Below are 17013 nucleotides of genomic sequence, written 5' to 3'. Positions count from 1 at the left end.
CCAAGTCAATCATGATAGTCAAAAGTATGATAATCAAATTATATTCATACCCGGTCAATCAGGCCTTTGGCCTTAGCATGTCACTGGATCATATGATGTGTACATAAATATAATTTAAACTATTTTCAACACTGTGAGGATTGAAAAAATGATTTCCTCCACTTTGTTTAAGTGTTCATTGCCATGCAGTGACTCTCCATGTTATGCCCCAAAAATATAATAATCTTAGCCAGGAGAGTAGTTGGTAGGGCAGGAGCCTATAAACACCTCTGGTCAGGAGACCACATGCTTGCTACCCCTGCTATGTTGTATGCTTTTCCAGAGTATTTAAAATCAGTTCTTTTTCTCTCCCTTTACCATGAATAAAACCTTAAAAGTGTGTGCTGCCAATCTAATTTTTTGCTCTTTGCATCAACTTTTTCTTTTGTATATTGAAGCTGTTGAGAAACACGTAGTGTTCCTTTCTTTTGACACAAAGTTCTTAGACCCAGGCGGCCACACCAGGAAGTTATGTACTTATAGGAGAAGCTGTGGATCTTTCTGATTCTAAAGGCATTTAGCAGTGGCTGCAGGAACTTGGGAGAATGAAATATTTCCAAGCTTATATCTGATTCACTGTTGCAGGTGGTATTTCGGCAAAATAACCCGCCGAGAGTCGGAACGGTTACTTCTCAACCCTGAAAATCCCCGTGGAACATTCCTAGCAAGAGAGAGTGAAACCACAAAAGGTAATGGCCATTGGTGAAGAAAACAAGTATTTCTACATTGTGTCTAAGAGAAGAACACACTTCAACTATTGCTGGGACAGCATATTCTCTCAGCTTCTAAAACTGAATGCCAAAATGTCTGATATTTGAAGCACACTTTTTTAGTGTGAATTCCAGTTGAAAGCACGTCACATAAACTAGAGATAAATCATTCTTGAAATCATGCATCTCTCCAGATGTTGCTGGAATGCAAATCTTTGTCAGCTCTAAGCAGCACAGTCAGTGTTGAGAGATAATGGAATTTGCAGTCCAGCAACATCTGGAGAGTCGTGTATTGCCGGACTCTGTTATAGAAGATATGAGAGGTAAAAATTACCAGTCCACAAGGGATCTCATAACCTATGTTTCCCAGCAAAGCCCATTCTATGTGTACTTCTTGAACTTTTTCTAGAGATGCAACAGGCAACCTTTCGTGTATTTCTACTGCAACTGTGTGATTAAAATGCCAATTGTACCTACAGAAATCCATACAAAAATTGCCCATCTTAGTGGAGGTTGTTTAAAAGCAAGTAAAGCCAGACCAAGGCATCTTTCCAAAATGTAGCAGGAACCCTCCTCGATGAGTTGATAATACCTCACAGAACTCTTGAATGTCTTTTTTTTTTTTTGTCATGGACCACTAATGTATAGCATGGCCTACTATTTGGGAACTGCTACTCTAGAGAGACTTTCTCTACATTCATACTGCTAGTCTGCAGCTCCATGAAAAGAACTGTCATGGGCTGACATTTCATTTAGGTTGTTATCTTAGGAAGCTTGCCTGAGGGTGGTAGTCGCTTCAATTAAGACAGTGCTGCTTTCAGATCTGGAGCTTTGGACCATGTCAAGGGCCTCCTTTTAATGCTCAAATCCTTAAAAACAGGCAGCTTAGCACAAGGCAGTATGTTTTTGTTATGGCCACAGTATCTCCACAGTATCCCCTGTTTATATATTGTGTCTAGAGTTGATGCTCTCAAAAAGGCAGTACGCTCTCTGTTTCCGTCACTCTTCTGATCTGATTGGTGGAGAACTGGGTGGGATTTAAATGTAAACAGAGACACTGATCCTGAGCTTGTGCTCTTTGCAGGAGAATGATGCTGAAACTGGGTCACTAAGCTGGGAATAGTTGGGTAACCAATAGCAACAGGGAGCTTGACTGTTCCCTCCTTTCTTTGCTGCTAGGGACTGTTTGTTGTGTTTACAGGGATAGTTTCATTGAACTTGGGTTTGTGTGTGAATAGTTGTTGATGATAGTCAGAGGTAATGCAGTGTGTATCTACGACACATGCCTACCAGCAATCAAAGTCACCTGAGTGCAGAATTTAGCTGAAGATGTCTGTTGGCCTGTGTCCTACTTCCAATTATGTATAAGGGATTAATACAAGTTTTGCATAAGCTCACAGAAGTTAGGCACATGACCTGACATGAACAAGTCACATATTTATTTTTTAAAAAGATATGGGAAATAGCCAGGAATGTTTGGCCATTACATAAGTGACAGACTATCTAGCACAGAGCTTGGAAATAACACATTTAAATTTAATCTGTTTGCATTAAACAGTAGAATTTCATCTGATATTCTGAAAATAATATTTTGAATTCATATTAAAATATTTTAAATGCTACTTATAAAACACATTAGTCCTTAGATGCATCGATTGACTTAATGTTAAAATTGTTGCTTTTGCTTTAATGCCTTAAAATGTAGTGCTGCTGCTATTACTGCTACTGCACTTATTGTTTGTTGTTGTTCTTAGTGGTGGTGGTGGTGATATTACCAGCTCTAATTAGCATGTTAATTTACAGTATATTCAAGCTTTTCTTTTTACATACTTTTTGCAGAATGAAACATTCCTTCCTAAAATATTGTTTAATGTAATGTACTAAAAATTGTATGCTCTCAACTTATGATGTGTCAAAAGAAATGGCATATTTATGATATCTGTAGCAGACTCAGGATTTGACTCCATCTGTCTTTACTCTTCCCTAATTGTAAAAATGTGTAATCCATGATTCCCTGTACGCTCAGGCCGCTGGAAATTTGAGCTGTTAAGATGTGCATGCTTTATTTGAAAATTGAGGTTCTGATCCACATAGATACGAAGCCAGGCTTGAGAAAGAGGGCTTCTCTACATGCCTGTTTTGGATTGGGCTAAATAAAGTCACTAGGAAGTTCAGTATGCCATTCGGTGTACAGTGGTGCCTCGCATAGCGATCACTCCGTATAGCGATGAAATCGCTTTGCGACACATTTTTTGCGATCGCAAAAGCAATTGCTTTGCGATGGTCCCTATGGGGTATTTTCGCTTTGCGATGATCGCTTCCCTGCAATCATCACAAAGCCCCCATTTTCGCACAGCTGATCGGCGAAAATGGCTGCTGGGTAAACAAAATGGCCGCCCCGCTGTTTTCAGGCACGGGTTCCTCACTTTAGAGGCACCGAAAATGGCGGCGCTATGGAGGAGCTTTGCTCAGCGGTGAGTTTTAAGCCCATAGGAATGCATTAATAGCATTTTAATGCGTTTCTATGGGTTTTTTTTTATTTTGCCTAGTAATGTTATCGCTTAGCAGCGATTTTTTTGGCACAAATTAACATCGCTAAGCGAGGCACCACTGTATTCCTTCACCATATCGACAATTGACAGGTATGCTTGCTTTTGGTTCATTTCCAGCAATTGCACATGCCAGAAACAAACCAAAACAGAGCAGTCTTATTTACATCAAAAAGCAGAAGCCCCTGACCACAAAGGTAGGAGTAAGATCACTGTGGGGCCAACAAAGAGTCATCTGATGGCTGTTGTGGGTTTTTCAGGCTCTTTGGCCATGTTCTGAAGGTTGTTCTTCCTGGCGTTTCGCCAGTCTCTGTGGCTGGCATCTTCAGAGGACTGGAGTAGGAACTCTGTCCATGCTGAGAACACGGCCAAAGAGCCCGAAAAACCCACAACAACCATCAGATCCTGGTCGTGAAAGCCTTCGAGAATACAAGGAGTCATCTGATCACCGTCTTTAAGAATGAACCAGCCTGTCTCTGCAAGAACAGTGGGCTAAACGTTCATGCAATCAGCCTCTGAGTGAACTATGCTCAATCACATAAGCCAAAGGGGATCTAAATATGTTTTGCTAATGACCTCTGACCCTTTAAAGGTCTGCATCTCTTTTAGGCACTAAATAATAAGATCACGTTCTCCATTGCAGTCAGTGTTGTTAGCCCCAGCCAGACTTTTCTGGATAACGGAAACAACTGGGACCTGAGCATGGCTCAAAAATGAAACTGTTCCTTGTTTTAGAAATACTTGCCCAATAAATCTTGCCTTCCATGTAATATTCAAATGCTGACATTTCATACAAGTTACCACAACAGTACTTTCCTGTTATAATTGGAGCATCACATTAACAGTGAAGGAGGAAAGCACTTTTCCCTGTAGATTTCCTGCCAGCATCTATTTTTCTCCCATGAGGTGTTGCAGCAAAGGTCTTCTGTCTCTGAGCTCTGTGTTAACCCTGCACAAATTAGCTAGTGAGCTTTGATAGGATCAGAGTGAAGGCTGATCCAGCTGGAAGCCATAATTAGACTGTCCTGGCCTTGCTGCCTGCTTTTTGTTCTTCAAAGGTATCCACTCTGCATTTCCTCCAATCTTAATCCTGCTGTGAAGTTACGATCCTGCTGACTACAGCATCTCAAGCTTTTTTTTGCTTTTTGATGAAAATGTCATCAACAGATGCTAGCATGAGAGATCATCACAGCATTTGTTTGCAAATCCAGTTCGGTCCAACATTTCCCCCATTCTAAATTGCTATACAAAAGTGGGATTTAATGTATTGGTTTCTCTGTACTTTGTTCTTATATTCTACAAGATGGACCAGCTGTAGGTCAGTTTTTTGCCCAAAATTTGGAAGAAGCTACTACAAGCGGTTTAAAGCGAAATACTTCCTAAGGGGGGAGGGGATTTTCCAGTTGCCAGCCAATTTTAATAGTATGATATGCCACCTAAATCTGGTAGTGTGATTTCTGAGAGTGTGCTGGGAGTATGTGCAGAAAGGTTTTGAGGCTATTTCCTCTTAACCTTCAAAGAAATGGATAACAATGTTGAAGATAGTCAGCCTTAATATACACTATTATCTCTTAGTCAGAACCTCTGAGCTGTGCTCATTGTTTCTTGGTAGGTGCCTATTGTCTCTCTGTCTCGGATTTTGACAATGCCAAGGGCCTCAACGTAAAGCATTACAAGATTCGCAAGTTGGACAACGGTGGCTTCTACATCACTTCCCGCACACAGTTCAGCAGCCTTCAGCAACTGGTAGCTTATTACTCCAGTAAGTGTCCTTTTTGGTTCAACTTCTTTTAATGCAGGATTGTTTGCAGAATATGGATGTCCCATTCAAAATACTTGGAACTAAAGTAAAGAAGTCTGGAGAGTATTTTAAGAGGAAATGGAGGATCAGGACTAGGATCAGACAAACTAAAGATCATCACCATTCTCTTACCACAAAACAGCATTGTTTCCTGTGTCGGCTTTCTGTGTCTTAATGCACACACATAATTCAAATGGAGGAGACCTTCAAGAAATAAAGTATCCGTTAGGAAATCAGAAGAGTGTGTCGTTTGAACCAAATGTAATGGAATTACCCTAATGAAATTAAACAACATGATAAAATCCAGATGTATCTATCTTCTTCACTGCAAAGTAGAACCTGAGTCTTTGCCTAGTGACACCAACTTATGCCTTTTATGGCTATAAACATTTTAAAATCCTTCGCTCCCAAGTGTCTGACTTTGCACCTTAATCTTATTTTGATGTTTCTAATTCTCTTGTATTTTAATTTTCTAATTGTGTTTTAACTGTTTTGTAAACCATCTTGAATCCCAAGTTTAGGAGGGAAAAAAGGCATATAAATATCAGGCATACACACATGCACCTGACAGCCATAGAATATATTGAAATGGCATCTCTAGTGGATTCAAACTGTATTCAAAGAAGGATGTTCTCAGAGGTGGTCCATGTGAAGAGTCCTTTCTTGCTCCTTATTCTATGTTTTCCTTTTCCAGAGCATGCAGATGGCTTGTGCCACCGCCTCACCACTGTCTGCCCCACCAGCAAGCCTCAGACACAAGGCCTTGCAAAGGATGCTTGGGAAATTCCCCGTGAGTCACTGCGCTTAGAGGTGAAACTTGGACAAGGCTGTTTCGGAGAAGTGTGGATGGGTAAGGATTCTAGCAGGTAGAAGCATGCATTGTGGTCTGATAGCCATTGAGGTTCTGGGGAGGAAACTGAACTTCAGGAGACAGATTCGATGTGGGGAAAGATTACTAATTGCCATTTATTTTTGGCTGTTGACTGTTGAGTTCACCTTGTTTAAATCAGAATAATCCACAGCCCAGTCTTATTCAAAACAGAAGGAAATAGGGTTGCATGTGACGCCACCCACGACCTTACACCAAAAGCATGACAGATGTCATATTGAGGCAACAACTGAAGGCAGTGTTACAATCACTGGTACAGCTTCATTGTGAAAAGTTTGCTTGAGTTGGTTGTGCGAGTAAAAGGAAAGAAGGAAGCCCAGACAATAATAATAAGCAAAACCATTCTTTCCATGTTTATTGGACTAGGGGTTCAGTTTGTGTTGCCATCACATAGCTACACAGAACAAGACTATTCTTGTTCAGGTACCATTCAGTTTCATTCCAGACTGGCCACAGACTTCTGCAGGCAATAAACAAGAGTTTTCCAATGTCTGCCCAGTGTAAAAGATTATGAACTGGTTCTAGATTTAGTCTCTTGAAGCAGAACCATTAAAATGAACAGCCAGGATCCTATTGATTAGTCATGCCAGCATATAATGTGCCAATTGTTCGGTTGGTGTGGTATGGTATCATGCTCTGTATGGAGGACTTGGAACAGTGTCTAGTGTGGCTGAGAAGCCCAATTCGAGAGTGATAATCCCTTCCACATTGAAGGCAAATATAATCTGTCCCCTGTCCAGCTCCCTCGTTTTGCTGGTTTCTGGCCTCTTTGTCTCGGCCTGCTGGACAAGTGCCTCTTTGAAATGGGAGAGGCCATGATGAACTGCCTGCCTCCAGGCTGAACGCTTAGATGTCAAGGTTTCCCACCTGGTGAGGTCCATTCCTAAAGCCTTCAGATCCTGCTTGCAGATATCTTTGTATCTCAGCTGTGGTCTCTCTCTGGGGTGATTTCCCTGCACTAATTATCCATACAGGAGATCTTTTGGAATCCAACGTAGACATCGCTGTTTCAGTAATGTATATATGCTAAAATTTCCAGCTCATTCTAGGACTACTCTATTTAGAACTTTGTCCTGCCAGGTGATACAAAAAATGCGTCAGAGACAATGCATATAGAATGTGTTCAGTTTCCTCTCTTGCCTTGCACATGTCCAGGACTCACTGCAGTACAGGAGTGTGCTCAGGACACAGGCTCTATAGACTTGGATCTTGCTATATGCTGTCACCTTCTTATTTAGCCATACTCCCTTTGTGAGCCTAGAGAACATGGTAGCTGCTTTGCCCATGCATTTATCCAGCTCAACATCTAGGGAGAGGGTGTCAGAGATTGGTGAGCCAAGGTACACGAAATCATGAACAACCTCCAATTCTTGTGTGGAGATGGTAATAGAGGGAGCTGAGTCCACACCCGGGGCCACGACTTGTGTTTTCTTCAGGCTGATTGTTAATCCAAAGTCTTGGCAGGCCTTGCTAAAAGGATTCATGAGTTGTTGGAGGTCTTCAACAGAGTGGGCAACAACAGCTGCATCATCGACAAAGAAGAAGTCCCGCATGCATTTCAGCTGGACTTTGGTCTTTGCTGTCAATCTAGAGAGATTAAAGAGCTTTCCATCTCATCTAGTCCATAGATAGACACCTTCTGTTGCAGTTTTAAAGGCGTGCTTCAGCATGATGGCAAAAAAGCTCACAAACATGGTCGACGCAAGGACACAGCTCTGTTTCACTCTGCTTCGGATGTCAAAGGGATCTGATGTTGAGCCATCAAAAACTACAGTGCCCTTCATTTCCTCATGAAAGGACCTGATGAAGTTAAGGAGTTGAGGTGGACATCTAATCTTGGGAAGGATTTTAAAAAGGCCGTCCTTGCTAACCAAATCCAAGGCCTTTGTGAGATTTATGAAGGCCACAAAGAGTGGCTGTTGTTGTTCCCTGCATTTCTCCTGCAACTGTCCAAGGGAGAATATCATGTCGGTGGATCTGGTTTGAGTCTGGACTGGATAGGAGGTTGCTTCTGAACACTTCATTACACTTCATCTCTTGATGGAGTGAGGGAGAAAAAAAATGTTTTAAACGACACCCATGGTGATTCAAGTTCCTGCTAACTGATAATCTTTACCCAAGAGGGCAATAGAATGTGCCTGCTAATTTGGGAAGGAGAACAAATACACTCCAGTTTCATAAATGTTCCAGTTGGTCAGCACTTGCCAATGACTGTGTCTCCCGCTGATATCTTGCCTGTAATGTGTGTATACAAACTGTATGTCTGATTTCCCTAGTACTTACAGCTACTTCAGCTAACATGGCCAAGTGAGGGATCACAGAAACTAAAGTCCAAAACATCTTAAGGATGCCAGTTGGTTACCGTGTAGGATAGTCGAGATTTAATCATTTCCTCGATCTGCTGTTTAAACAGTTTTCTTGCCATGGTAAAGTGGGCTTTGGGACCATATGTTTCTCAGTGAAATGGCTGCCCTGTTAATCTATTCCTGTTTCTAATCTAGGGACTTGGAATGGCACCACAAGAGTGGCAATAAAGACTCTGAAACCTGGGACAATGTCTCCAGAAGCATTTCTGCAGGAAGCCCAAGTCATGAAAAAACTGCGCCATGAGAAGCTGGTGCAACTGTATGCAGTGGTTTCTGAGGAACCTATTTACATTGTGACAGAATATATGTGCAAAGGTGTGCAATGTACTGTCCATGCCAATGTAATTCGATTTTGTGTGGATTAGGGACATAACCAACTCGTACACACCCATTTTCTTCTCCTTGATGAAAAAGATTGTTGAAAAAATTGTCAGTTGTTGCAAAATGTTTCATTTCTGCCTGAGGGCAAAAAGAGGGCTTTTTACCTGTTATCAGCAGCAGTAGCATTAGCCAAAAAATATATTTTGTGTATATGAAGGGAAAACTTGTGTTTTAGAAAGGAAATCCTTATGTTTGGGGGAGAAACATTTTGTAGCAAAAAAAGTATAGTGCCTAAAAACCTTGTATTTTCAACAAAATACAAAGCTTTTGCATAAAGAACTCTTCCATAAATTTTTCACAAAATAAATGCCAAAAGGTGAAAAATGAATAAAACTTTTTTTAAATTTCACTTGGCAAGGGGTAGAATTTTAAAATGTTCATTCTCACCTGTAAGGGTGAAATCATATTTAGCTCCCTGGTGCGAATGTTTTCTTATGAAACTTTGCCAAATGTACATTTGGGAAGCTAAAAATTCAGTGCTCTAAGGGGAAAGCCTTCAACTCACATCTACATATTTCCCACTAGCTATAGAAATTAGGAGAGAAAGCATGTGGCACATGATCTCATCAGCAGGCTATTACATAAAGCTCAGTTTACACAACCAAACCAGCATGCTTTAAATGGGGACTGATGGATTTGTGCAACAGTTTGGTAAGGGCTGAGGAGATTATGTGGCTGTTTGGCATACAGCCAATGGGCAGTGCAGCATTTGTTTGCCATGCTACTACAGGTGACTGAAGTACAGTGGTGCCTCGCTTGACTATGTTAATTCGTTCCAGCGAAATCGCTGTAGAGCAAAACCATCATCAAACGAAATTTAAAAAACCATTGAAACGCATTGAAAACCTTTCAATGTGTTCCAGTGGGCTGAATACCTGCTCGTCCAGCGAAGATCCTCCATACAGCAGCCATTTTCGGTGCCTGTAAGGTGAGGAATCCATCCTAGAAAACAGCGGGGGGGGGGCATTTTCTTCAGCTGGCGGCCATTTTGAAACCCGACGATCAGCTGTTTGCTGATCGTTGTAAAGAGAAAATCGGTTCCTGAAGCAGGGAACCGATCATCGTGAAATGAAAAAAAACCCATTTAAACCATCGTTTTGCGATCGAAAAAGCGATCGAAAAAAACCTAATCGTACAGCGATTTCCTTGTTAAGCGAGGCAGTCGCTAAGTGAGGCACCACTGTATTTTCTTTGTCATTTTCTAAGATTAAAACAGCTGCCAGTCTGTGGGGAAAACATCTGCCACAGTTGGAAGTTTAACTTCTGCTTTAATTACTGACAACTGTACGTTCCATCCTAGGAAGCCTCTTGGATTTCTTGAAAGGGGAGATGGGCAAGTACTTGAGGCTGCCCCAGCTGGTGGACATGGCAGCGCAGGTGAGTGGAGCACACCCGGGGAACCCATCTCGTTTAACAACCCAGCTGCATGGTGCTGTTGGTTCCAACCTTGTATTATTTAAGATAAACCTAAGAACATAAGAACAGCCCTGCTGGATCAGGCCAAGAGCCCATCTAGTCCAGCTTCCTGTATCTCACAGTGGCCCCGCGAGATGCAGGAAGATTGCTGCTAGGGGGGAAAGCTGAAGTTGCATGAAAGGACAGGATGGAAATGTTCACCTCCTCGAAGGCGCTGTCTGGGAAGTGTGTTTCTCATAGCATGTGCCGAACTGCAGAGCTCAGGAAAGAGTGAGAAGGATGGGCTGCTCCTTCACAAGCTTCTGTGCTTTGTGGGGATCTGAGAAGGCTTGAAGAAAAGAGGAGAAAATCCACCTGCCTCTCCATCATCTGAACCTGATTTGGAAAAGTTTACAAAGCACCAGACTACATAAAGATGCATGGCACTGAGAGAGGAGAAAGGAAAGCATTCAATCCCACCTTCCTGTCATTAAAAAAAGATCCTCATTCCCATCTTGTAGAGTGTGTACTTACAAAAAAGCACTATGCTCCTAGTAGTGTAAAATGTCAGTTGCTAGTGTACTTCCACTTTATACATAGTAGGAATTCTCTTTTTCCTTCTTCCTTCCATCTTCTTCTTCCCATTCTCCTGAAGCCAGGGTGGCATCATGACTGTAGTGATGTTGGGCGTAGCAGCTCTAGATGAAGGATGTGGTATTGCATCCAAACCGGTCTCTGAGGTTCTTCAGCCAAAAGGCTCCTCCTCTTGCCCTCCTTTTCTCCTTCTCATTCAAGAAGACTAGGGGTTGGATTTGGAAGTATCAGTAGTGTCTAGATGGAAACATGCTGTCCGGCATAACTTGGCTCTGTACACAAGTGGTTCCCAATCTTAGGTCCGCAGATGTTCTTGGACTAAAACCCCCAGAAGGCTTCACCGCTAGCTGTGCTGGCCAGGATTTCCGGGAGTTGTAGTCCTAGAACACTGAGAAACATATGGCCCCAAAGCACATGTTAAGCTGACAAGGTTGGGAACATTGTTCTGTAGGTTATTTTAGTATTTTGTTAACTTAAACCAATGTAGGATCTCCTTGCCATGTCATCCTTCTTTTTCGGCCATCCATCCTCTTTCTGCTCTTTTTTTTTTCTGTGTGTACTGTGCAGTATAGAGTGTTGACCAACTTTCCTCTCAAGTGTGTGCAACATTGACAGTTATGTGTTGTAAGTATTCCCTCTTGATGCTGGCTGAAGGATATTTTTGGCCCATTTGTGCCCAATGATTCTATGGGTTGTCATCTCAAAGGAACCAAAAGCCACTTGACTCCAAGCACATTTCTCCCCTTGGAACCATCTGATGAAGCATTGAAAGACAGCCATGATGCCCAGGGGCTTCACTACAACAGGATGCATATGAAATGGATGTCCAAATCTACCCTGACTATGGGCTGCATAAAACTTTGTCATTGAACTGGGGTCTTACAGCTGTTAACTGATTGAATGTAATGATAATTCAGGCCAACTCAGAATGTCTTTTGCATCATGGATGGTTGCAGATTGCATCTGGCATGGCGTACGTGGAGAGGATGAACTATGTTCACCGAGATCTCCGAGCTGCCAACATCCTTGTGGGAGAAAACCTGGTGTGCAAGGTAGCAGACTTTGGATTGGCAAGGCTGATTGAGGACAATGAATACACAGCAAGGCAAGGTAAGGACTGCATCTACCTATATTACTTGATGGGAGGAAATTCCCAGCTGCAAACTGGTTAATGTTTCAGAGGGGGAAACATCTGTGGATGATGCAGAGTCAGATACAGAAAGTGCTATCAAGATAGTGTCCAAGGGCATCTTTATTGATCCACAGAATCTAATGTTCAGGATATTTCACATTACCATACATCTTTGGTATCCAGGAGAAATTGGTTCCATGCCCTCCTCCATCCCACATGATGCCAAAAGCCATGGATTATAGTGAATCCTATATATGGCACGGCCTCTGGCAACTTCTAGTGGGCAGTTCTGGTAATTACATCATGGGAATACTTAGAAATATATATTTCTGGGTTTTTATTTAATATTTTCAGAGAGCAGATGAGTCCACGGATACTGATCCCACGGATGGGGTGGTTCCTACTGTGCAGTGTTTTTGCTGTTCCTGGTGATAGATACAGAAACAGTGGTAGGCTCAAGTCATCACTCCCAATTTCCTCCCTTTTTGTATATTCTCCAAAAAGGTATATCTTAATCTTCTTAAATTGGGCTTGCTTTTGTAAATATTTTTTTAAAAATCATCCTCCCCCATTTCAAACCTGCCTGAATAATTTAATTTGAAATACTGTAAATAAAAACAAATCCAAACATTTGTAAATTTAGAAGGGGAAAATGACTTCGTTTTTTAACATTTTTCCTTGTTTTTCAGATGAAAAAAAATATGATACTGGATATATTTTTCAAAGTATGCAATCTTTTCCTGAAACTCTGACACACCTCCCTGGGGAGCATAATCACTTCAAAGATGTAGGAATGATAATTTTTGACCCTTCTCTTTTCTTTTTTTCATTTCTCCATCTGCTGTGTTCAGGTGCTAAATTTCCTATCAAGTGGACTGCTCCAGAAGCTGCCCTCTATGGTCGGTTCACCATTAAGTCAGATGTATGGTCCTTCGGAATATTGCTGACCGAACTGGCCACAAAGGGCCGTGTGCCCTATCCAGGTGAGTGGCGGTTCAGTTGCTAGAAGTGCCGCGTGGGCCCCACAAGACCAGTGGTAGGGAACTCCTCATTTGCTTACGAAGGGGGGGAGGTTGTCACTGAAAGAGCACATGCTTTGTGTGTAGAATCCGATAGGCCCAATTCCTGGGAGCTCTGTGATCAGATAACAGGTAAAAAGATCCTGGAGATTAGCTGCCAGTCAGAGCTGAGTGAATGGTACTGGGTGAGATAGGCAAATGGTCTGACTCAGGATGCTTCCAGATGTGACGTGTCAAAAGACCTTGTGCACCCATTTCTCCTCTTTCTCCTTAACAGATGTTCTGGGGTTAGGTGCAAGATGGAAAAAAGGATGGGAAAACAATGGGAGGTTTACAAAAATCAGTAAAACTCTGTGAATAAGACACTGTAATTGCATAATGAAAGCCTTGTCAGGAAACAGTCCAAGTATGGGGAAACTTCCTATGGTCCCTTATTTTTTTCTACCAAGTATGTCATGCTAGAGTTCCCAGTTTCCTCTGTGGTCTCCTAGTGAACATTAGCAGTGGCCATATCTCTCCATCTGTGATTAATGTAGTTTCTGGAGGCTTAGGAGTATCCATGGTAGTACTGTATCTCTCTTCTGAGTGATGATGCTGCAGTAGAAAGACGATTTTCAAGAGAGATCATGAATAAAAGAAAAACATCTCATGGCTGCTGCAAAAATTAATATGATGCTGCAATGGCAACATGGGTTCATACTGTACGGCCACAGACATCTGATGACAGACATAGAAAATTGCTTGCTTTAGCTGGAGAAAAGCTTTCTCTTCTGTGGCTGCTGCTGTTTATGAGGGATATGACACACTGGCTGTTTAAATGAAGAAAGTCTTTTTAAAAAAATAACAAAAGGTTTCAATGTTATTGTGGTTGAAGAACTCCTATATTTCTGTATAGCTTTGTTCCTTCACAATTTCATCCAGTTTTATTTTTCATCTGAGTTTTAAATCCTATAAGAAGCTGTGCAAACACTGGTTTTAGTTATTTTTCAAGGCTTCAAGAACCACAGCTGTTCCTAAGCTGCAGGGCCAAAAAAAATCTCCGAATGTGCTTTCAAGTAATATAGTCACCTACAATATGGTTATTGGAACAAGTTACTTTCTGAGTAACAAGGGCATAACCAAGTTACATTTCAAAAGTAATCTAACAACTAGTACACATTTACTTTGGTGAAGCACTTTGGGTTTTCTGGTTACTTTTCAAGTTATTGTAAAGTTAATTTAAAGCATTTTAGAAGCATTTTGACATGAGGTTTCCAAGGTCTGTAATATTCTCTTTTCAAATTTAGGGTGTGGCTACACAGCCAGGGAGATACAAATTCACTCACATTCACTCACAGGGAAGTTGCACTGAGGAATTTGGGTCTGTTTAATTTATGTGGCCACACGGAGCCAGAAGCAAAGCCTTGTTTATCATTTGTTTGCAGTTTTATTAAAGTCCTGTTGTTGTTGTTTAGTCGTTTAGTCGTGTCCAACTCTTCGTGACCCCATGGACCAGAGCACGCCAGGCCCTCCTGTCTTCCACTGCCTCCTCCTTCATGTTAGTCGCTTCGATGACACTGTCCAGCCATCTCGTCCTCTGTCGTCCCCTTCTCCTCTTGCCCTCACACTTTTCCCAACATCAGGGTCTTTTCCAAGGAGTCTTCTCTTCTCATGAGATGGCCAAAGTACTGGAGCCTTAGCTTCAGGATCTGTCCTTCCAGTGAACACGTAGTGTTGATTTCCATCAAAATGGACAGGTTTGTTCTCTTTGCAGTCCAGGGGACAATTAAGAGTCTCCTCCAGCACCACAATTCAAAAGCGTCAATTCTTCGCCGGCAGGCTTCTTTATGGTCCATCTCTCACTTCCATACATTGCTACTGAAAATACCATAGCTTTGACCTTGTTGGCAAGGTGATGTCTCTGCTTTTTAAGATGTTGCCTAGGTTTGTCATCACTTTCCTCCCAGGAAGCAGGCGTCTTTTAATTTCATGGCTGCTGTCACCATCTGCAGTGATCATGGAGCCCAAGAAAGTAAAATCTGTCACTGCCTCCATATCTTCCCCATCTATTTGCCATGAAGTGATGGGACCAGCGGCCATGATCTTAGTTTTTTTGATGTTGAGCTTCAGACCATTTTTGGCGCTCTCCTCTTTCACCCTCATTACGAGGTTCTTTAATTCCTCCTCACTTTCTGCCATCAGAGTAGTTTTGCATGATGTAGTCTGCATATAAGTTAAATAAGGTGGAAGACAATATGCAGCCTTGTTGTACTCCTTTTCCAATTTTGAACCAATCAGTTGTTCCATATCCAGTTCTAACTGTTGCTTCCTGTCCCACATATAGATTTCTCAGGAGATAGATAAGGTGGTCAGGCACTTCCATTTCTTTAAGAACTTGCGACAGTTTGTTGTGGTCCACACAATCAAAGGCTTTTGCTTAGTCTATGAAGCAGAAGTAGAAGTTTTTCTGGAACTCTCTGGCTTTCTCCGTAATCCAGTGCATGTTAACAATTTGGTCTCTAGTTCCTCTGCCCCTTCAAAATCCAGCTTGTACTTCTGGGAGTTCTCTGTCCACATACTGCTGAAGCCTACCTTGTAGGATTTTGAGCATAACCTTACTAGTGTGTGAAATGAGTGTAAAGCCCTGTAGGTCGGTGTTTAAGTGCTTGAACAAAATGCTAGTTTTGACACACCCGAAATGCACAGAAATTTGGGACTTATTTTAAGGGTGTTGTTTCACTCACCACTGAAGTCACAATGTCGTTCCTCTACATATTGATCAAAGGAAAAGAAAGAAGAAGTTTGGCAGGTTTAGGATATTGTTCACCATGGCGATTGCTCACAAGGAAAGGAAGCTGTACACCATAGTGTGCAGATAACTTCCGAAAGAGATTTGGTTTAGTTTACTTTTGCTCTTTAATTGCGATTTACAGAAAGAATGAGGCCTTCTACAATGGCAGGCACAGGCATGTCATAGAAAATGGAGTTTTCCCAGTCCACCTGCAACTACAGATCTCCATGTTCCTGAAATTCTTGTTCATACATTAGAGTTGCAGCATTGTTGCCTCTGCAACAACCTCCTTCCTTTCACGTCAATCACATTATCGATATCCTGATCACACATGTTGATGCTTACGTACAAAGCCTTAAACGGTTTAGGGCCTCAATACCTGGCAGAATGCCTACTCCCACCAAGATCTACCTGTGTCACTCGTGTGAGCCAGGAGGTGAGGCTGAGGAGCCTAATGCCGAGGGAGGCCCGGAAGGAAAAGACAAGAAATCAGGCCTTCTCGGCGGTGGCTCCTCGCCTCTGGAACAACCTACCTCCTGAGATCCGTGTGGCTCCCTCGCTGGGTATCTTTAAAAATCAACTTAAAACATGGATGTTTCGGCAGGCCTTCCCTCCAGTGAATCCCTGCTACCCTCTTTCTCCCTTCTATTTGTCTATTCTATTATGTCTATTTCTTTGTAAAATTGTTTTATATTTATTTACTGTTCTATTTTATGCTGTTAGCCGCCTAGAGTGATCCTAACTGACCAGATAGGCGGGATATAAAATAAATAAATAAATAAGTCATGATGGAATTGAAATCATGATGGACTTGCAGGAGGAAGCTGAAGTGGAGTCTCAACCACCCACATAGTCAAGACATCCATACCTTACAAACATGTTGTGGAACTGAGCTAGCCAAGGATTTCTTGCCCTCATCTTCAGCAAGTTTATAGCTCTATATTTGTTAAATTAAAAAATAATAATCTGGAGAACATGGGGAGGGGGGAGAAACAGGCTTTATGCCACAAATTAAAAGAGCTACTTAAATTGCTCCTTGTAGTTTAAATGAAACTATACTTAACAGGAGGCTGTCATTGTGGGACGTGGTGGTGCTGCGGGTTAAACTGCAGAAGCCTCTGTGCTGCAAAGTCAGAAGACCAGCAGTCGTAAGATCGAATCCACGAACGGAGTGAGCTCCTGTCACTTGTCCCAGCTTCTGCCAACCTAGCAGTTCGAAAGCATGTAAATGCAAGTAGATAAATAGATACCACTACAGTGGGAAGGTAACAGCGTTCTGTGTCTAATCGCGCTGGCCACGTGACCACGGAAACTGTCTACTGACAAACGCTGGCTCTGCGGCTTGGAGATGGGGATGAGCACTGTGCC

The 17013-nt window shown here is 42.1% G+C and overlaps 1 protein-coding gene across 4 annotated transcripts in view; it reads left to right on the top strand.

Annotated features, from left to right (window-relative positions):
• Positions 1–17013, top strand: part of SRC (SRC proto-oncogene, non-receptor tyrosine kinase) — a 109774-nt gene that overhangs the window by 90803 nt on the left and 1958 nt on the right. For all 4 annotated transcript variants that reach the window (XM_020789231.3, XM_078392594.1, XM_020789229.3 and 1 more), the window contains 7 exons: positions 625–728; positions 4911–5060; positions 5794–5949; positions 8490–8669; positions 10036–10112; positions 11681–11834; positions 12708–12839. In XM_020789231.3, coding sequence (XP_020644890.1) covers positions 625–728; positions 4911–5060; positions 5794–5949; positions 8490–8669; positions 10036–10112; positions 11681–11834; positions 12708–12839 — 953 coding nt within the window. The remainder of the gene's footprint in view (positions 1–624; positions 729–4910; positions 5061–5793; positions 5950–8489; positions 8670–10035; positions 10113–11680; positions 11835–12707; positions 12840–17013) is intronic.

The sequence above is a fragment of the Pogona vitticeps genome, chromosome 4 (genome assembly GCF_051106095.1).
Source record: "Pogona vitticeps strain Pit_001003342236 chromosome 4, PviZW2.1, whole genome shotgun sequence".
NCBI classification, from domain to species: Eukaryota; Metazoa; Chordata; class Lepidosauria; order Squamata; family Agamidae; genus Pogona; species Pogona vitticeps.
Note: the sequence above shows the minus strand (reverse complement) of the source record. Positions and strands in the feature narration are given on the sequence as shown.